General features: G+C 38.2%; 1 protein-coding gene across 3 annotated transcripts in view; it reads left to right on the top strand.

The window, feature by feature from the left end:
* ABCB5 (ATP binding cassette subfamily B member 5) overlaps positions 1-22,720 on the top strand; it is a 141,641-nt gene that overhangs the window by 8,390 nt on the left and 110,531 nt on the right. For all 3 annotated transcript variants that reach the window (XM_075212203.1, XM_075212202.1, XM_075212205.1), the window contains exons 2-10: positions 1,314-1,426; positions 4,085-4,145; positions 5,700-5,850; positions 10,214-10,256; positions 11,432-11,623; positions 11,700-11,871; positions 18,968-19,092; positions 19,169-19,343; positions 20,048-20,161. In XM_075212203.1, the coding sequence (XP_075068304.1) occupies positions 1,314-1,426; positions 4,085-4,145; positions 5,700-5,850; positions 10,214-10,256; positions 11,432-11,623; positions 11,700-11,871; positions 18,968-19,092; positions 19,169-19,343; positions 20,048-20,161 (1,146 nt within the window). The remainder of the gene's footprint in view (positions 1-1,313; positions 1,427-4,084; positions 4,146-5,699; positions 5,851-10,213; positions 10,257-11,431; positions 11,624-11,699; positions 11,872-18,967; positions 19,093-19,168; positions 19,344-20,047; positions 20,162-22,720) is intronic.

Here is a 22,720-nt window from a genome sequence, read left to right as displayed (position 1 = left end):
GTCCCTGCTCTAATCAGCCTGTGACTACACCCTGCTCTCTCCCTCTGTCAAATGGCGATGGATTGCTGTGGAGGCGTGTATTTATAATCTTCAAGTATCGCGAGAACCGAGCCCCGAGATCTGACGACGTCACAATGACGTTCGGCCTCGATTTGGATTCCGAACGGGCAGGAGAACTCGGCTCGGTACTCGGATACCCAAAGTTCGGGTGGGTTCGGTTCTCGGGGAACCAAGCCCGCCCATCTCTAATGCAGGGGCGGATCTAGAGAATACTGCTACCCGGGGCGATGTAGGGGGGGGGGGGCGATTTAGGCCCCGCCCCCTTTTTGACATCTGAGGCTGCCGGCGGCTGCATACTATGTGCAGGTCCATTCAGCAGTGACAGGCAGGGACAGTGTGTTGCCCGGATGCTCTGATTGTGTTTAAAACACAATCAGAGCGGCCGGGCAGGACGCTGGCCCTGCCTGTCACTGCTGAATGGACCTGCACATAATGTGCAGCCGCCTGCAGCAAGTGTCTGCTAGGGGGGGCGATCGGGGCAATCGGGGCTGGATCCGCCACGGCTATAATGTAAAGTATGTTTTATTGTTCTCTATGACGGTTGCTGTATTTGAACAATATTTGTATTGTTGCTGTATTTTCCCATATTAATTTTTATCTTAGTGGGTGATCTCATGGAAATTAAAAATGCAGATGGTTTTCTAGATATTCTATATTTCTCTAATCAATTTCATGTCATGATGCTTGGCTTTCTCTCTTTATTTAATCTGTAAATTTGTCACTTAAAGCATCAATTCCACATAGATTTTATTTATTTAAATAACAAGTTAAGTACATTTTAAGAATGCATCATTATTAGTCATAGCTTTCCACCTACAAATCATTATATGTTTTTCAAAAGCTCTCTGTTTGACAAACAAAAATGACTGACGACACAGTTGTTTTGCTACACAGACACATGCTCACAGCTCTCAGAATGTTATGTGATGGCAGTGGGGGGGGGGGGGATAAAAAGGATGTCACCGTGCAGACAGAGCTCAGAGGTGTATTCCAAAACCGCTCGGCTCACTACATCATGTAACTGTGGCTGCCATGGTAGCCCAGAATCATAAATCATTAATAGCAGCCTGAAGATAAAAAATATACCTGATTTTTTTCATGGCATTGGAGCTTTAATTTGATTTCATATTTTATTTAACATATTCTTTTCTGCTGTTTTTTTAATCAGTTGTTTAATTAAAAGTTAAAAAAAATGTAATTATTATCTCTAAAAGTTTGTATTGCATATAATATCACTTTTCCCTATTCTACAGTGGTTTTCATGGTTGTCCAACATAAACAAAAGTAAGACTGGTGTCAAAGAAATGGATACAGAGTTAAACAACATTCACCCTACAACAGAATCTTTACTTGATGGAACGCAAATGTATGTATCATGAATTCATATGTTGTGTATCTACCTGGGCAGCCATGATAGCAAGGGTACACCGCTACTATAAACAAATACCAAGTCTAATAACTTTATTCAAAACATACATACATTATTAAGCTGCACAACACTTTCTATTTTCTACCTTCTGATGATATTAATATTTTGACTTGGACACACCGTCTTGCAACATGTGCTAAATGCATGGCTTACTGTACATGTTGGGCCTTTTTTTATATCATCAAGCAGCCTTTTTATTATAGTTATTATTATTATTATTATTATCATGTTTATTATTATTATGTGTATTATCTTTTATTTATAAGGCACCACAAGGCCTCCACAGTGCCGTACATAGGGGCATGGAACATACTACAAAATTACATACAGATATGAACAATGGGAACAGATAAGCAGAATAATAAATGTATGGATGTAATTAACAGAACAAATTGCATAGCATACAACAACAATTTAGCACAACACAAAACGGGGGTATGGAGGAGGACGTAAAGTGGACTGGAATGAGATAATAGGGTACGGAAATAAAACATAGGTAGAGAGCCCTGCCTTTTAGAGCTTGCATTATAAGGTTTTTGTTTTAGCTATTGGATATGACACAAATGTGCTTGGCTACCTATATTGCACTCAGTTGTATTCAGAGACAATGTAAATAAACAACACTGCAAGGGTCATTTGCATACCTCCCAACATTTGGGTATCCGGCATTGGGACAGGGGGTGTGATCACGTCCATTGCTGTGCTCACCAGTGCACAAGGCATCTCTGCCATGCAGAGCAGCAATGAATAAGACATACCTTACAAGTTTCCCACACGCGGGACAAAGCTGTCCTGATCAGATTGGTGGACAGAGACCTCAAATGGTGACTGTCCTGCCTACATCGGGACTGTCCTGCCTACATCGGTACTGTCCTGCCTACATCGGGACAGTTGGGAGGTATGCATTTGTGAACGAGGAAAATTGTTGAGGTGTAGTGTGCCATGTGCCTGTCTTTGTGCCATTGCATCTGTTTATATAGGCATGTGCATGGGATAGTGTGTCAAAGTGGGCTCAATTGTGGGGCAAAAAATATTGATACATCTGATAGGAACAGCTGGCCAAACATGGGTTGTTTGGAGTGTTTCATGCCAAATGTAGGCCAGCTGCAGTAAAGCTCCTGATTCGGCACCCAAGTGCAGAATTCAGATTTTCAGGCTGATTTACTAAAGATGGGATTTATTATGTGAATAATGTTTTTTAAAATTATTAAAACGGTTTTAAATATATTTAATTTTTTAGATTTTTGAAAATCTATTATTGCTCTATTTCTATTTTAAGAAAGCCAAAATTTAGACTCACACATGCACATATCGTCAGACACTTGCCCGGCAAAGTCGTAAATTAACCTTTACCACCCCGGGCCAGAATTGCTCCAGCCAAGTGATTCTTTCCAGAGAACTGCCAGCATCATGACAGTAACTCAATCACATCTGTGAGTCACACACGTATGTAGGACTGTGGGCAGAGTGGGGCAGCAAGTACAGTGGGTTCTCTGAGAGTAGGCAGCTTGGTGCTTGTGCCATGTGGATTTACTACTTAATCTGGCTTGACCAATTTGTGGGTGGCTGTAGCACCCTTGGCCATGGACTGTACCCACTATAGAGCAAGTGCCCCAAACTGACCTACTGTCACTACACCATGGTTTTCTACATTAAATGGCTAATCTCACTACACAGTTCTACATAGAATTTACTCTTTGACTTAATTTGCTGCAACAAGTTTGTAAGCTTCTCAGATACAAGGACCAGCTCCTTTTCTGCCATCGACCAAATGTAAACCCTATTACATACTGCGAACGAGTGTGGCCCAGATGAATAGGAGACAGGCTTCTTGTGAGGATAGGAAAACCTGGGAATATTCTTGGATTTGTGGAAACGCTGGCAGGTGTAGCTCCGGTTTGCAACCGTGTTCCCAGATAAGCTTATTTTTTACATCACATTGTGAGTGCATTAACTATATGTTTATTAAACTACTTATTTGTATGAAATACTACACCATATGTGTCTTCTTTGTTCTATTGTTCTATTTGAAAGTGGTAACCGAGATGACCAAACAACAATAAAAGATACAGATAAGTGAATTTTATCTCATATTTGGTACGCACAAACACAAGCGGTGTGTGTGATGTGGTGTTGGGAACCACTTTTACTTAATGATACTAGACTATTATTGGTTTCTGCTTGCCTCTTTATTATGAGATGACAAGAAACTACTGAAGAACCCCAACTGAATCTGTGGGATTGATTGCTTGCTACACACTTCTTGCTTATATCCATCTGGTACGCATACATGATATTGCATTTTGGTGGAACAAATCTGTTCTAAAAATACTGCACTATTCGGCGCCCACTCCGCTTCCCCCTTCTTCTTTTGTTTCCAGATTAATATTAATATTTCCAGATTAATCACCTGGCTGATTGGAGTGAGGCAGCCGTCTGTACACGAGGAGTACTTTTGTGACTTTTATTATATGATTGGACTTTTAGCCAGATTATTGAGTGCAGCGCCACGTTGTATCTGTTTTCTTGTATATTTCTATTATATAATGTATCGCATTATCCTTCACTTAATTTGTTGCTTATTGTTGCTCAAAGGGACGAAAATGAACATACAGGGAAGAAAGGAAAAACAAAGGTTGTTGGTCCAATCAGCATTGTAAGTAAAGTTTTATTTTACAAATAATGTTTCGGATGGAACCTGTAGTGTGTACCCAGCCTTACACTTCCGCACCTACTGGACAAAGCTGTGCATAATCCTTGTAAATGTTGTGAGTTTCTTGCTGTTAAAGAGGAAATCATCATCATCATCATCATCATCATCATCATTATTTTATCACTTTATTACCATGGACTCAATGAGAAAACTATGAGTGTCCCATCCAGGACCCCCCAGTTTCTGGTGTCTGGACTCCTAAATGTTGAATTATAAGGGGAAGCAATCACATGAAATAGATACACTTGATGAGATTAGTTAAATAGCTGTAGTTGCTATTTAGCTATCTATTTAAATGATTCGTAATTTGAATATCAGGATTTTGGGAGGGTGAGTGCTCATGGGTTTGACTCCCACCATTCTGCTAGTTATGCAAGTGACTTTCCCATAAAGACTTAACTCCAAAAAATTCTTGACAGATTTTAAAAAAATCATCTATTTAACAGTCTCTTAATTTTACAGTCTTAAGATAGTTTCTCTCTAATTTCAAATATCAATTGCATTGTAATAGTTTAAAGGAAACTTTCCACTGCTAAAATGTGATTTAACCATAGTTTATTTATAGCACTGCTACATATGTCATGGAGAACAAATGCAATTGTCATATAAATATAGAGGATTATCACAGTAAAAGATGCATTCCAAAGTGGTCTTTTTCCATGGGAATCCAATGACTTTTGTAAGGGCATAGTGATCCCTGATAATTTAGTGGTGGAGCAATAGGGATTGCAGAGGTAGCATTTTGGATCAGTCTACATGGGCCCATTGTAGCCTGAGGTGCTTCTCCTACCTAAATCAGGTCCTAACAGGACCCCTCCACTAGCCACGGCCCAAGGTTTACCGTGGGAGGTACCCTTTACATATCTATTGTGTGCGGCCTCTCCAGAACTCATATTTCATCAACATCGTCATCATCAACATTTATTTGTATAGCGCCAGCAAATTCCGTAGCACTTTTTTCCAATTGCATATTTTCCAATTGCATAAATTTGTGGGCACATACACAGTAATATAATCACATAACAGTGCCTTTTGCAACACCTCCTGATGATGGATAATCTACACAGCATCTACATGCACAGGGTAAATCAAAATTACCATGAAATGACCCAAAGGGTAAATACAAATAAATGACAAATAAAGGAAGCTACAGAAGAGACAAAGGGAGGTATACAAAATAAAGTAGTGGTCAAAATAATGAGATCAAGAGACAGTGGAGGGGAAATAAAGGGAGACATACTGAGGCATTGGTGTACTAACATTTTACACAGGAAGTTATTCTCGGTGACATGTTAAAGGAAAATCACACAGCACAAATGATGACATAAATATACAGTAGAAGCGGGCAAAGCCATATGAAGGACAGGTAGAACCCTATATAATTAAATAGAAGAATACTAAGACTCCGCAGGCAATATTTACAAATGTTTATGTCCCACTATCCTTAACACATACTAAACTTGAATTTTCTTTTCTTTTGAATTTGATTTTATCTAGTTTCGCTATGCAGATGTACTGGATGTTTTCTACATGATTATCGGGTCTCTTGGCGCACTCGGGAATGGTATCTGCCTCCCTATAATGCACATTGTGTTTGGTGAAATGACGGACAGTATCTTGTGTCACAACTCATCACTACAAAATTCATGTAAGAGTTCCAGTGTTATTGTCAGCAGCAAAAAAAACAATATTCAGAAAGATATACTATTGTTGGAATATTAGAATGCTTATTTATTTTTGCATTAGTGTTTTGAATATCTGTATAAACAGCTGTGATACATAATATTATCTTTGTCACTCTGTACCGTAACTAAGTCATTAAAGATAGCAATATTTTCCACTACGGTGTCCATTTTTGGACATATTATATCCATGCTTGAGTGACAAAGATAATATACTTAACAGTTGTTCATATACTAAACACCACTTTCTCTGTTTCTGTCCTTTGTACCTTCATAGTAAAACCTGTCACAGAAAGTCACCTCATTAAACACAGCTTTTAGAGATGAGGGTTTGTATTCGGGTGAATCAGCCACATTCAATCTTTACATATGTGAGTCGAGCCTGGGGTTGACTCACAATTACCCGTGCTCCTGCGTTCTGAAAGGGATCAGATCTTGCAAGATTTGGTTACCTCTAGCCCCGTCTTCTCACTTTCTGAGAGATGTAGTCCTGCTTAATTCTCTGCCCATAATGTTATATCAATACTTACTCTCTGATGATGTCCAATTCACAGCTGGCCCATCCTACCTAAATTGGTTGGCAGGAGTAAGGTACACTAATTATTGCTATATTTGTGATAATAGTGATATCACTTGATCTGAAATAAGTGTACTTATGTAATGCTGATTATTGGGATATTTGTAATTATTCAGATAATTATTAATTGTCATAATTTTATTTGAAATAACTGTGTTTATATAATGCTGATTATTGGGATATTTGTGATGATGATGATGATAATTATCATCATTTATCTGTATAGCACCACAAATTATGCAGTACTGGTCAGTCAGCTTAAAATATCATATAAATACAAAACGAACATTATAACAAGTCATACACGTACAATTACAAGTAGCGGATATACAAGTACAAATGCAAAGATACGGATTAAACATAAAAACATAACATTTGCACAAAGAGTTAAACATTAAAATGGTGATACAATTTGCCACATCTAGCCGTCACCTGAGTGACATGTGTGACAAAGGTTTAATCAAAATAAAAACACCTGGTCTGTCTAAAATGATTAAAATACCCTTGTAATTACACGTCACATGCACTGTCACCACCAAGATTTAATTTCTTACACTTTGCTGGAGTTCTAAGGTTCTCCCTAACTTATATCCCACTACAATTCAACTTAAATTAAACAGAGTTTGCAAGCCAAACAATTTCCCTGTATTTCAGTAATGCATAGTTATAATAACTAAGCTTAACTAGCATGGGAATTGTTAAGAACACAAAGACAGAATGTTACTAAATGGAGTTTAACATGACAAATGCATGTCACAATATTTAGGGAATATAAACGTTTAGAAAGAAAGGTTTTTTTTCTGTCGCACCAATTCTTGTAATGTATCTTATTGGAGATTATTCTACCCTATATTCCTTTACCTATAATTTTATTCATTTGTTAAATGTGGGGTATAACCACCAAACTAGAATTAATGGTAGTAAAAAAGGAAAGAGTTTGGTAAGGTTTGTGCACTTAACTGGCACCACCCTTAGGAAACTCTGTTCTTTTTACTGCTGGTATATAAAAGATATAATAAAATTACATACAGTTAAATAATGCAAAACAGTTTCTTTAGAAAATAAAAGGATAAAAACAGAAAACAGACACTTAATTTCATGTTATTTGTTTGCCAAGAAAGCAAGAAATTCAGATTGAACTAACCAAGTGATCCCCTTGACAAATCTTGCAATGTATAACAGTTTTTCATATTTTTAAAACCAAATCCTTACCCTCTCAGCCCTTCCTTTGTTAGGTCACTGAGGGAAGGCTGCACATATGCTAATGACCCTGTAATCACAAGCCAAGTCAGAAATTCTTATACACAAATATATATATATATATATATATATGTATATATATTCATATATATATATATATATATATATATATATATATATATATATATACATATATATATATATATATATATATATATATATATAATATATATATATATATATATATATGTATATATATATATATATATATATATATATATATGCATTGATTGCTTCAAACATAGATGATGGTTACCCTGCTCACCTGGTGAAACATTTTTATTTTGGTGTGAGAGCCCATCTCCACTGCAATGGCTGCAAATTGAAATTGGGCAGGTGAATACGCCACCTGAGTAATTTTCCCTACTTCCCAAATCATTCCGTCCTATGGTGACCTTATCATACCACCATAACCTTGTTCTGGAGGCAGCAGCTTTCTGCTCAGTTAAACATGGAATGTGTCCATCTACAGATAATTAACTGAAGCATAGCTGGATTCTCAGATCTATGTCCTTCTCTTGGGGAAATTGCATGCCCAGAAAGTGGGTGAACGCATATAGGCCCACGCTGACTTCTGCATTTCTGGCACTAATGCCTATCGGCACCTGGAGAGGCAGGACTTGGGAGGGAAGGGGTGTGTTTATGTTGGCCAAATACAGTAAAGTTGTGTTTACTCAACTGCAGCTCAGACAGACCTGCCCAAGCATGCTTATACACCTGGGTGTTTTTTGCAACTTCTAGAGGGCAGGTGCAATTACTTTAAACTAGTCGCATATGCTGCTGATGCAGAGGCGGGTGCATCTCGAGATCTATACAGCTCTGCACTAGTTTTCTGTGCTTTTCTTTTAAAGGTAATATATTCCCATATTGTGGGAATCAGCCCCAGGAAGTTCAGAAATTACAAACATTCCATTTTTTTATATTTTTAACCCCGGATGTACCTGCACACAGAGGGCCTGATTCATCAAGTAACGCAAATGGCAATAAGTTCCGTAGCAGTGGCCGATTCACCCAAAAATGTTGCCATGGTGTCCGGTGATTGCAAATTGCGCCCTAGAAGGCACCCTTAAAGCATTATGGTAAGGATGGGAACACTACAAAACAAAGGTAGAAAGTGGTAACCCCTTTTAACTGTTAATTTACCTGGGGAGACCCTATTGAATCAGAGAAGACCCTGCAAAACACCAATAGTTTGGAGAAAAATGGATCTAATAGTATTAATGGTTGCACAACAGAGATATAAGAAGAAATGTTAAAAATAAAAATATAGTTAAAAATAAAAACTATTTTATTTAAGCAAAAACTATTCTATTTGTTTAAGATAGATTGGTTGGAGACAAATTTAGACAAAGAGAAATAAACAGCCAAAATCTTTGACGTGTGGAAAAGGTACATCAATACATTACCTAACCCAATTAAATTGAAAATTGGAAAATACTTATTGGTACGAATGTTTCTTTTGGGAAACTTGGGGCTTGGACCTCTCCAGATGCCTCGCCTCCTCCTCCGCCCATGCTGTGGGTTCCCCTATTACAGTGCCACCAGCCCTGGCTGCCACAGCCTAGCGCTGGTTGTAGTAAAATCGGGGAGATGCCACGCTAATCTAATTGGGGAGTGGGTGTGTGTGTGTGTGTGTGTGTGTGTGTGTGTTCTTTTTAACCATTTCTATGCCAGCGGTTTGCACAACTTTTTAAGTGTTTTGGGAGGGAGGGTGGGGGGCTAGTTTTAACTTTTATTACTGTTTTAATGTCAGCAATCACACTGTCAGCATTTTTTAGTGTAGGTAATATGGAAATGTCGGTATTTACCCTGTCAGCATTTTCATGCCGACAGAGTAAGTGTTGGTATTTCTTCTGTCGGAAATTTGACCGCCGCCGATAATACATTTTTTTTTTTCTTTTTTCATCAGTAAATTTTTATTCAAATATTTCACAAGGCATATACAAGATAGAAAAGAAGAAAAATAAGCATTTTTAAACAAGTATTGAAAACTATAACACATAAATTTAACAATAAAGCAGGAAAGAGCTGGAGTGGAAGGGTTGGAGGGCCGATGGGGCCCATCAATGATTTAGCGCTCAGTAATGGGTAAAAGCATCTCACAACTTTCAAAGTTGGGGAATCGGGATTATATATTCGTGTTCGTGAAGGTGGCGTGGTTGTTCATCACGGGCGTGGTTATGTCACACTTAGGGCGGGTCCAAATGCTGCCTTCCGCCCACCTTCAAAACACCCTTTCATTGTCGCACCAAACAATGGCTCAGCACCTGTGCCTCTCTGCAGTAAGACTCTAGAACAGCTGGGGTGGAGTTTGTCCGTGGGACAGATAGGAAGCTAATTATGCCACAGGCTAGGCTAGATCGCAAACAAAATAACATCTAAGCAGACATTCCTGGTAATCGTAATTCATACAATCCTGAGTAAAGAGTTATGTGAAAGATGAAATTCTGTTTTAATCTGTAAATTATAATATTTTTATTTTCTGTTGACAGCTGAATGTGTACAGTTCAAACCAATAGAAGAACAGATGACATTGTAAGTTATAGTGTATGTAGTCTCATTTGTTACAAATAGAATTTAATTGTACATATGTACAATATGCTTATTTAAGTAGCATGTACATCATTTAATAATAACTTTAGCATTTGTTACCCTCCCTTATGCTCTTTTACTTTGGCTTATCTCTCATTATCGATGCTCAAACAATTTTTCAGCATGTATTGTGCTCCGTTACTAATCACCTTACTGGGAGTTATATTACTCAATTGGGAAGATGGGGAGGGTTTTTTTTTTATTTAAATGTAGACAAATATTCATAAAATAGAAATCAGCTATTAATATTTATCTTTTAATGAACACTTCTAAAGCTGTGTCAGGGGACATATATCTTTTTAGACTTCTATAATGACTGCTGAGTTGGAGGCATGTTGGGAGTTTATGCTCAAAAAAGCTGGCTATAAAAATGACAAAAACTTCTTTAATAATGTAGATATAATATTCCTTCTCGTGTATGAATGAAAGTAGCAAAAAATTTGATTACATATGTCCACAAAATTCTATATTATATATACACACTATCAATGCAGAAAGAACATATTAGTGAATTTACAGTCAGCCAATCAAAAGATACGCCTCCTAACAGGTGTAAATGTGTCTCTGTGCTGGTCTGCCTCAATCATATTTGCATGAACATACCCTTACTATTCTCTGCCTACGTTAGATCGACCTATCCCTCCCCCATCCTGCCTCTCCAATCATATTGAGTGTAGATACATGCATGCAACTGTGCATGATCAGATATGCATAGGCAAACTGAGGGGGGGTTTCCTAGTGCCTATAAACCCCCCTCTAAGCCTGGGGCACTGTATAGTTGAGGTTCACACTGCTCTGCTCGAAAAATGGAGAGCTGCGTGCACCTAACAGTAGTGCATGCAGCATTGCCCATGTATATGATGGGGATAGGAAGAGTTGGAGAGCAGCCAAGCACTGTCTAAAATTATAGCCACACCCCCATGCATGCTGGTCACACCCACTGGCGGCGTGGTGTGGAAAACCCCCTCTACATTTCCTGCGTTTGCCCCTGATATGCGTGCGTGTTATATTCTGGACAGGCGCAGTACAAATCTGCATGTGTTACACTACACAAATGGCCGTACATCCTATTCAGCATTAGGCCCTCAATGTCTATTTTTATTCATCTCTCTCCACAGGTTTTCCTTGTACTATGTGGCTATAGGAGCAGCTGTTTTAGTTTGTGGATATGTGCAAGTTTCATTTTGGGTTCTAGCTGCAGCCAGACAGACACGAAGAATGAGGAGAGCATTCTTCCATTCAGTATTATCTAAAGAGATTAGTTGGTTTGATGTCACCAAAGCTGGAGAACTTAACAGTCGACTCACAGAGTAAGTTATCTTTCATTTTAATTGATTAGAATCTTGGGAAAGATTATTCATTCCATATATTTATTTTCATTCCTAGAGACATCAATAAAATTAACGATGGAATCGGAGACAAAGTTGGTCATCTTTTGCAAAATTTTGCAGCTTTTGTAACAGGACTGGCTATTGCTTTGGCAAAGGGATGGCAGCTGGCATTAGTGTACATGGCTACAAGTCCACTAATGGCAATATCATCAGCATTTTGTTCTAAGGTAACCACATGACATTGATGCAGTACAACTCCTTTTGATTTTTATATATGTTGCTTTAATCAAAGGTTAATTTGAATATACAATTATACAATTGAAATAACACATTATAATTGGCTCAATAATACATGTTTAATTTACTATCAAAAGTACTTGCATTACTTAATGATCCTAGGGTTGGTTGACTGAGAATCGGGGGGACCCCGTGCTGTTTGTCCCACGATTTTCGTCTGAGCAGCACTAGTGTTAATATGACTGGGGAGGGGGGGGGGCACACTTTGGTTTTTTTTACATTTATTTATTTTTAAGACTGATTACTTCCAGCGCCTCCAGTGGCTGTATAGCTGCTGGACCACCTGGCATTGCTGATTTAATATTGGCATTGTGACTGTCTGCATTTTTACTGTCGCCAATCACAGTGTCGGTATTTTATCTGTGTCAGGGAAATTGAAATACCGATTTTTAGCCTGTTGGCATTTTCATGTCGGCAATATAAGTTTCGATATTTCCCTTGTCGGGATTTCGTACCCAACCCGTAGGTAACATGACACAGCTGAATTCAGTAAATTGCAGGGATCCAAAAGGGGGGAGCCCTCCATGGTGTTAGTCGGAGGGGAAGGCAGCAAAAACACAAGTTTAAGGAGGAAAATTAGTTTGATAGTAATTAATAAAGATATGTGCGTATGGTTGCAGTAAATATAAGTGTACTCAGTGACTGACTCCCTGTTGACTATCTACAATAAATGCTGATTTGCAACTGTTCATTTAACAGTTTCCCTAAACTTAACTGAACTTAATGTTTATTTTGCTAAAGTTCATAGGAAACTGCATCAGAAAAGCTCGTCACATCAATGAGGCTATTGCTGAATTGCCTGTAAGCTCCATCTATCATCATCATCATCATCACCATTTATTTATATAGCACCACTAATTCCGGAGCGCTGTACAGAGAACTCACTCACATCAGTCCCTGCCCCATTGGGGCTTACAGTCTAAATTCCCTAACATACACACACAGACTAGGGTCAATTTGTTAGCAGCCAATTAACCTACCAGTATGTTTTTGGAGTGTGGGAGGAAACCGGAGCACCCGGAGGAAACCCACGCAAACACAGGGAGAACATACAAACTCCTCACAGATAATCTATGTAGTATAACAGTAGGAACATGGCTTCCTCACTTATATTTCCTTTTTTCTACGTCTTCTATACTTTGACTCATTCTCTGGCAATAAGAACAACATAGTGTAAATTAACACTTTGCATTCTAAGCTTCCTACTGTCTCTGGGACATTTCATGAGTTTACACAGACTGTGTTTCATTTTTATGCTCGGGCTGAGGGATATGGAACGGAGGTATATACCAGCCAGAGAGGAAGTAGGGTTACTTGGCTTAAATTACATTAAGACTTTGATTAGGATAAACAAGTAATGTTTGAAATTTTACCCATATAACTTACTTAAATTACATATTGACAGTTTTTAATGTATGTGTCACATAAAAAGACATAGATTTTATTTCTAAATGCAAATATATGAATTGGGAGCACAGAGAAACGGCTAATCCTTAACAACATATATACGGATCCCGCTAACAATAAAAACAAAAAAGTTGCTTACATGAATATAAAGCTATTCTGATATAATTGATCTGTAAATCATGATTCTTAGTGAGCCTGTAATCAGCATAGCGGATGGTAAACATCTCAACCAGGATTCACTGTAATACAATATCAGTAATAATAATTGTATCCAAATAGTAGCAATCTCTGAAGTGTTATATAAATTTACATAAATTTGTAGGAACGCTACTGTCTATAGGTAAGCGTTATATAGAAAATTAAAATGACATGTTGGACTGAAAGATGACCAGCATTATGGCCGTCATTATTCAATGATCACCTTCAATAGGTATATTTTCAAGGCAGAATGTATGTGTTTTTCCAACTGGAGAAATTAGCTTTCATACTGCCGCCCCTGGCAATATCCCGGGTTTTTCAAGCCGGGTTTTTGCTGGGGCTCGGAGCGTCCCAGCTCAGAAACACCATTCATACTGCACCTCGGACCCGGGAATTTCCCGGGTTGACCCCATTCATACTGCACAAGTCTGTGCCCTGGCAATTTGTGGGAGTCATCACCAGAGCAGTTTTCATTGGCTGAAAACATTTTTTTTTTTGTAATAGTCTGCTTTTCTGCTGTTTTGTCCATAAAGATGTGTGAGTGTATCTTATAAGATATTTTAATTTTTATTGTTCCATTGTATCATTTGTAAACAATCAGACATTTCTTCAGTGTTTCCACCAATTCCGTTCTGTACTGCTCACCGCTCCGTACTTTACTTTAGTCACCTATGTAAAGTATGTGCGACCTTTCTCTTTCGTTTGTTTCTTATAGTGTGGATGATAGAAGTAATTGTTTCAGTCCATACTGTTGTTTTCCTCTCGAGTTTTTTTTTCCTAGTTTTATGTATGCAGTTAATGTAAATATTGTAAACATTACAGGTCAGACAGCCAATCAGCTTGTTTTCTGTGCAACCCGGGTTGAAAAACCTGGGTTGCACCATTCATAGTGCAGGCAACCCGGGTCCGACCCGGGAATTACCCCTCGATAAATCCCGGGTTGAAGACCCGGGTTTTTAGACCCGGGATTTTTGACTTGTACCATTCATACTGCACCAAGACCCGGGTCGTTTGAGCTCGCCCCGGCAAAAACCCGGGATTTTGGTGCAGTATGAATGGGGTATTAGTAGATTCAAAAAGTTTGAAGAACCTCAAGCTAAATTGTCCAAATATAGGGTTGACAATGAACATCCACACATAAGCTCAAATATAGAGATTACATTTATCTTAATGACTCGTTCTTGTAACCACTATTGTCTTATGACCTGGTCTTGTAGACTTCACTTATATGCTTTAGTCACTGTACTTTGATCAGCAGCATCCGTAAATGTAAGAAATCCTTTCGTATTTCTCTGCATTCATCTATTGCTGCTCAGGTTTCTCAAACAAATTTAAAATGTAACCAACCAATTATCTTCTAGTACTCATTAATTCGTTAGATTACCATGTATGCTTTTTTTTATTGCAAGCTCTAAGTGTGTTGGCGATTGATGCTGAAAACATTTAACTCAAACTATATAGCAATAAAAGATATTAAAACACAATTGTCAATAAGAAATTTTCTTTATTGAGAATTGGGGGTATATTTACTAAACTGCGGGTTTGAAAAAATGGAGATGTTGCCTATAGCAACCAATCAGATTCTGTAGAATGTACTAAATAAATGATAACTAGAATCTGAGGCAAAATCTCCACTTTTTCAAACCCGAAGTTTAGTAAATATACCCCTCGGTGTAAATTGAAATCCTTTTTTTTACAACTCAGGCACAGGTAGTTTTTAGAAAATCGCAGAATTTGAAAAATAAATTAGCTCCACTTTTTGTTAAGATTAAAGCTCCTGGTTTAAAAGGAGCTTGTGGAGAAGAGGCAAAACTATTTTGGTTACCAGAGGAACCAATGGACACAGATTTTCATCCCTTCACTACTAGAGATGTCATTTATCTAATTGGGTGCAAATGTGCAATCCAGTACGTGGGAAGAATTACCCATGAATATTAGAATCTTAGAACATAGAGGGAATGCTTATAATAAAATCAAGACACACTCTCTTCTCTCTCAGCATGTAGCTAAACATCATAACGGGAACATAAGAGAATTGACAATACAAGGAAAAGTACGTATTAAGCATACCCAAAGAGGGTATAAATTGCTTTGCAAATGTGCAACCTACTGGATTTTTCACATGCGATCCCCTCTTCAAGGGCCTAATGATACCATGTAACTCAATAATATAAGAAATTATAGGCCTTCTTTTTATATCCTATTCTATTTTAGCTAGGTATAAGGCAATAATCATTAGATCTGCTAAAAAGTCCACTAGAGATGCTACGGTCAAGTATTTTGAGACATATGTCATGTGTTTTTTTACATAGGGATCTATTAAACTGCAGACTGCAGAGTTCTCACTTCTGTTACTATACCCCTCATAAAACTTTAACCAGATAACTTATCACTAAAAATAATGACACCAGGCAATTGTTAAATTTGACTAAAATTTAAGTCGTAATTCATTACATTTCAATTGGAATTTAAGTCTGAATTTAAATCGGTGGTGGAGAAGGCAAATTGGTGAGGCGACCCAACCTACGTCAAGCTACCAAACAGTGTTTGGCCATCCGGCACTAACCACTGGTCCCAGGGCAAATCCTTTACGATTGGCCGGTGCTAAATCTGGCGTTAGCTTGACTGCCCCCCTCTGGGCTCACAATGCCCCAACCATACAAGACAGGCCAAGGAGTCCAGTTTAAAGGACCAAGAGCAAAGGTGCTTTGAAGAGGGTAGTGGCCTTCGGCCAATTAGCGATGGTACCATGTGACGACTCACAAAATTTGCCTTTCTGCCAAATATCTGTTCCGCAAAGCAAAATAGTTAATAGTAAATAAACAACACATTAAGGGAGAGTGCGGTGGGATTTCCAGTAGAGAAAGAAGGATTTTGCATGCTTTGTTTAGGAGTATATCCTCTTCAGGAAGTAACTATCCATCAAATCCCATTGGCTGGAAAATGGAAAGGAGTTAACCCCTAAGGTATAAGTACCATTTGTTAACCCTATCATCTGCGTTTAGGGATGTTTAGCTAATGGCTGCACTTGTCAATTACTTTATTAATCTGGAACTGGAAGGCCAAGTTCAGGCATTCTGGCTCACCCATGCTCAGATGATCCCTACACTAAGACTCCTCTTACTATAGCTAGCCAATTTCTCTCCGCTTCCACTGTGAAATTTTCTTGTTAAATTGGGTGGTAGGTTGCAATAAACAGCAACAGAAAATCTTCCCTATCACCCAATATTAATAAATAGACCCCACAATCTGTTAATTACAGTTCAAATTGCTATGATTCTTAACATATCCTGAGAGACTAATGCTGACACATCATTTGCTCTTTATGTAATATGTTTAAGATTTAAGTTTCACTCCTACTCTAAATAACTCAGTTAAATGGTTATATTTCTTGGGTCTACTGGGTCTTAGTCTAATTGGTTCTTGGATTAACACCAAAATGTTATGTTTAAGTTGGTTGATTGAATTTACTTAACATCCATAAGGGTATTCTCCCGAAACCAGTGCAGTATAATTGGGTCACTGTCAATAATATTTGGGGCTATGTATATTAGGTGATAACTGTAACTGTTATTCTTAATTAGCAGAACATGTGCTCTTTCTGAACAATTCATTGTTAAGGAATTACATCAAATTAAGTCAACATGTCAGCTTTTAAAGTTGAAATATAAGAAAATCATGTTAGTTAAATATGTGATCTTTCTAATAAATTATTAAGTTAGCCTGTCAGCTTTTTAATTTGAAATATAATAAAATCTTCTATGTGAGTAGAGGTTATCTATATAAGGAATCTTAGTCCTATTGAGTCAATAAGCTGCTAGCAGCTCTCTGTGTTGTCTATCCTGGCTCCTTGTTTATATATGTATGTGTCAATATGAGCACTGTGCTGCAAAAAATTAGGAAGCAGTCAGAATAGTTTTGTATTTTGTTTATTCTTATGTTGCCACTCTATCTATTTGTTTATACTTAGGAAGAATACAGTGTTCTAATCAGATAGTAAGCTGTCAGCACAGTTTGCTGTGCTGTTTATTCTTGTCACTTTATCTGTATATAATACAATTTATTTATGTTTTTGTTTCATTGCCATAGATTGTGTTGAAAGTTTTTAGTGCCAGCACACTTAAAGTTTTGTAAAAAAGAAATGTGCACAGTAATCTGCCGAATGAATTTATGAGACTAATGAGTACTATGCGATTGGTTGGTTACATTTTAAATTTGACCTGGAAAACAGAGCAGCAATTCCTCTGCTGCAATAAGTGAATGCGAATACACCCTAAGGGTTGTTTATAATCACTGATGATTCATTTAGTTAATGCACTGTGACTAAAGCATATAAGTGAAGTCCCGGTTCGTTAAAGAACAAATCATTAAGATAACTCTATATTTGAGTTTACATGTGGATGTTCAAGACATTGTTTCAGCCCTATGTGTGGGTAACTTAGCATGAGGTTGTCCAAACCTTTTGAATCTACTAGGAAAGCACATTTCCCCAGTAGGAGGAACACGGACATTCTGACTTGGAACAGATTCTTTTGTATCATATGATCATTGAATAATGCCGGCTGGCTTTCAACGTGTTATTTTAATTTTCTAAATGATGCTTGCCGATAGACAGCGGCGTGCCAATGGTTTTATATAACGCTTCCAGTGATTGCTACGATTTGAATACAATTCATCTCATTGATACTGTATTAAAGTGGATTCTGGATTGAGATGTTACCATCCGCTGTGCTGATTGCAGGTTCATTAACTCCTTCACTGCTGAGGACGAGTGGGACGTCCTCCAGGCTACACCCAAACTGCAAGGAATGAATCCCACTCGTCCTCCAGTGATGGGGCATTAATCCCACCAATCACTTTCCACCATGATCCATGGGTTTTCTAATAATTATTAAGCGGAGGAGCCGCTCTAGCATTAAGGCGTTGTGCATGTGTGCACACCGATGGCACAGTATGCACAAACATGTATAGTAAAAGGGAAGGCTTGTTTAGAGTCTCTATCTCTCTAAGGTAAATTTCCTCTTTCAAATTAAAGTAGTCATTTTTATTTATTGCCTGCTGAAATTATTAATTAGCAGGCAATAAATAACATTGTGGTAGATACGAGAAGGAGAGGTTGACCGCAAGAGCTCAGATTCCCCCCCCCCCCTTCCTTCTCTCCTAGCTCCACAGTAAATGGGTCACCCTAATTTGAAAAAGGGGAGTCCCTAAAAATAAAAAGGGGCAGCACTGTTTGAAATAAGAGTGTCCTCACTTTCAATCTTGGTTGCCTCTTTTTATTTTTTCTATGGTGATCAACAAACAAATGAACAAAAAAAATATTCATGTAAATGGTGTCACTGTTGATCATTACAATTTTGTGTATATATCAAATAATAATTTCCTTTCAAGTGATCTAATGATGTTCTACTCTGCAATTAGATGATGGTTTCACTAACAAGCAAGGAGCTCTCCGCTTACGCTAAAGCCGGAGCTGTGGCTGAAGAAGTCCTCTCCTCAATACGGACAGTGGTGGCTTTTGGAGGACAAGAGAAGGAGATAAAAAGGTGTTTCTCTAGTCCCATGATACAGAGCAGATAACATATTGCATCATTTATGTGTCTTTTTTCATTTTTGTTTTAGATACACAAACAACTTGGGAGAGGCCAAAAAACTTGGTATCAAGAAAGCAATTGCATCTCAGCTAGCTCTTGGCTTTGTGTACCTGTTTGTTTATGGCTCATATGGGCTAGGATTTTGGTATGGCACAATCTTAATTTTGGGAGATCAAGGATATACCGTTGGAGATGCCATTGTTGTAAGTTTAGCTGCTTTTAACAAAATAAAGGCATTCTCAATAAATCACTGCACATATGTTTATTCCAGATCTAGACATTTTTGTTTGTTCTTTTTAATAATGTCCAATAATATGTGTTATTTGCATATTTACCCTAGAAAAGTGTTTGCATTGTTCTATTACTTTTGATGAGTCAGCTGTCAACACAGCTCAATAGATTTCCCCAATATAAACGGCCACTGATTTGCAGTTGTAGTTTATATGGAACATGGCCTTAGTAGAATTGAGGACAGGAGTATCAACTAATAATATTTAGGTCCTGTCCTACTTTTTGCATTGTGCATATACATTGTGAAAGGTTGCCATCTGCCACAGTTTTTACTTTTTTTCAAACATGACCTATTCCTGAGGCAACTAGTTAAGAGAGGCAGTGGAACTAGGTCCATGTAGTTCTTGTATTGCATTTACCACCCATAAAGAAGTTTGGCTTTTACAATCTGAGTACAGTTCTTGTCCTTTATGTCACGAAGATCGCAGTGCATGTACTATGGTGTCAGTCTGACATCTACAGTCACACTTGGTTCTATTGTATGAAGGCCTCCAGAACAACACTCATATCAAGAAAGAGACAGACATAGGCTTGTATGAGGAACAAAAGAAAGGTATATTTATTGATTTACTGACGTGTGTTTGCTATTACTGATGGGACTTGCTCTCTCCGTCAGGTCTTCTTCAGTGTGGTGATAAGCAGTTATTGCATTGGTCAGGCGTTTTCTCATCTTGAAGCCTTTTCCATTGCAAGAGGTGCAGCCTATGGGATATTTTGTGTAATTGACCAGGTAAGTCAGGACTGTACATGAAATGTAAACTAATACAACAAACCTATACAGTATGCCCTTTTGCTGAGCACCATAGTCAAGAGACCAGGCATAATACTTTTGCAGTTTAAGTGAGCTTTTATGCAAAATTATACAAAACACTTAAACCATGCCTAGTTTGTCTGTAATGACGGAGTGTCGGGCCGGTAAGAGCTCTGCGAGTCAGTGGGTAATAAGGTGGCTCGGAGTAGAATAACCACAATGGCTCGATTCCCCTTTTACAAGGATGAGTCATGCCTGAGCATAGCATCTATTTTTCTGTTTGTCAGTATGCCCCAAAGCATGACATTGAAGAAAGAGACAAAACCTTTGTATTCTGCAGTCATTTTTGAGATTCAGCAACAGCTATAAAATAATCAATAGCTCATAAGGAGTAGAGCCACTTAAAGAGGACCAATTAGTATGTCGCATTGAGCTCCACCAATTAGGTAGCAGGTAATGCTTAGATGCACTTCAGTCTCATCCATTGGTTTGGTCACATCTTCCTCAGTACCTGGTCAGGCTTGGATTGGTGATAGGTCACATTGGCACAGGCACATAGACACAGGCAGCATCAATTTGCACATCATTGTTCTTCTTCTTTCATCATTCTCATTGTGTCTCTTCTTTTGTATATTGCTATTCAGTCATTTACATGCTAGAACCATTTGTACTGTTTAATCATGGTCTCAGTTGGCTTGAATTGTTTTCATGTTTGTTTGGTTTTTACCCAAATGAGAGGGGAGTTGGAACCATGTAGCTCTAAGGTGGTGGGAGGAGAGAGAGAAATAGTGGTTCTAGTGAGAACAAAAATGTAAATGTATACATAAGCTCCTCTCAACATGTTTCCACATGATGCTTATATTAAATTTTACTTTAAGGAGAGACACTATTTGGTGCCTACAATTTTGTTGCTTGAGACATGCATCAAATAAACCTCTTCCAGCTCATGGAAACATTTCACTGCAGGTCATGTATTGATTACTGTATTATCGCAGACAATGTCTACAGATTGCTGTTTTCCCATGACTAAGTGTTCCACTGCATATTACCTTTTAAATTAATTGTATTCAGTTGGAGTTTTGTCCAAGTCTTTTCTTAGAAATTGGGGATCAGTGTTAGTTCATTTCTGATGTGTGCTGTAATTACAGAGAGCATTATATTATTGCACTTTGTTTGCCATGCTATGTCATATCAGCCCTGTAAATCAAGACGTTTCCTTGTTAAAGAATAACTATTGTTCTAATAATTATAATTTAATATAGACAACATATTCTAAATATATCTGCACACAATACATGTCCTGTTTAGCTTGTCTTAATGAAACTGTTTGCTATATTTTGTTTTTAAGATATTGGATCAAGGGTTAAATTATCCTACTGTAAAACAGAGCAACTCTGCTAGGTTTTTGTACATTTAAAATAAATTATCTTCTTAAATTGTTGCTAAAATTAATAACAAGCTGATCTAGCATGGGCACCGTTCACAAGCATGTTGTGCAGAACTGTTTTTTATTGAAGCCCAAAGTGTGTGACTCTGTGTTAGGAACTTGGTACTTTGGGCCCTCTCCAAAATGAGAAGGACCCTGTTCCTCCCTATCCCCCAGAGCCATAAGACCCCTTAAATGGGTAAGGGTCTTCAAGAACCCTTTTGCTGAACCTAGGGGGTTCCCTGGTCTTCCTGAACTCCCAGAGCTCAGATGGACATCCTTTTCCCAGGGGTCAGCTGAAAACTTCCATGGGACTGGAGTCTTCAGCTGCCCCCTCCTATATGGAGGTGCCTCCATCGATGTGGGGTGCATTTAATTTCTCATTTTGCACTCTACAATCTCCCCTTTTATCAATGTGGATGTGACTGTACCCACTTACAGTATTATACCCAGTAGTGCCACAGACCATTGTATGTAACAGTGTCTATATCCTCATCCTTCCTTAAGCTCATGAGTGCATAAAACAGCAAACTGTCCCACACTGACCACACACACAAATATGTCAAGTAGTTCACACAAGCATGATTCTCCCCAGCAGTGTCTAGATATTAGACTGTATCCAAATACAGAATTGCATCCAGTAGAGCACAGACACAGGAATATACAGCACAGTGCTCACTGGAGGATTAAGGTTACTTTTGCAAATGAACCTCTCCAACCACTAATTCATAGCTTGCATTGACTTAATAAGGGTTCCCCCACACATGGCATATTAAACTAAGAATCAAAGGAAGAGAAGCATCATAAAATTATATGAAACCCCTTAAATTACAATTAAGACTTTAAATTAATGCAAGCACTTCTTAATTTAAATTACATGTTCTTACCCCATCTTCTATTCAACACTTCTGCCCAAGTGCATTCCCCTAACAAGTCTCCACTATAATGCCTCCCTGCTACTGATCCTGCCCAGAACCGCTCGGAGGGAACCTCGGTGCAGCGACTCCCACGCTGTACCAGCTTTTGCACTGCCAGGGGGGTGTTACCACGAATGCCAATGGGAAGTATAAGCTCTCTGCTATTGTTTTACATTGCTGCAGCCCCTAATGGGC

This window comes from Mixophyes fleayi, chromosome 5 (genome assembly GCF_038048845.1).
Source record: "Mixophyes fleayi isolate aMixFle1 chromosome 5, aMixFle1.hap1, whole genome shotgun sequence".
In the NCBI taxonomy this organism is placed as follows: domain Eukaryota; kingdom Metazoa; phylum Chordata; class Amphibia; order Anura; family Limnodynastidae; genus Mixophyes; species Mixophyes fleayi.
Note: the sequence above shows the minus strand (reverse complement) of the source record. Positions and strands in the feature narration are given on the sequence as shown.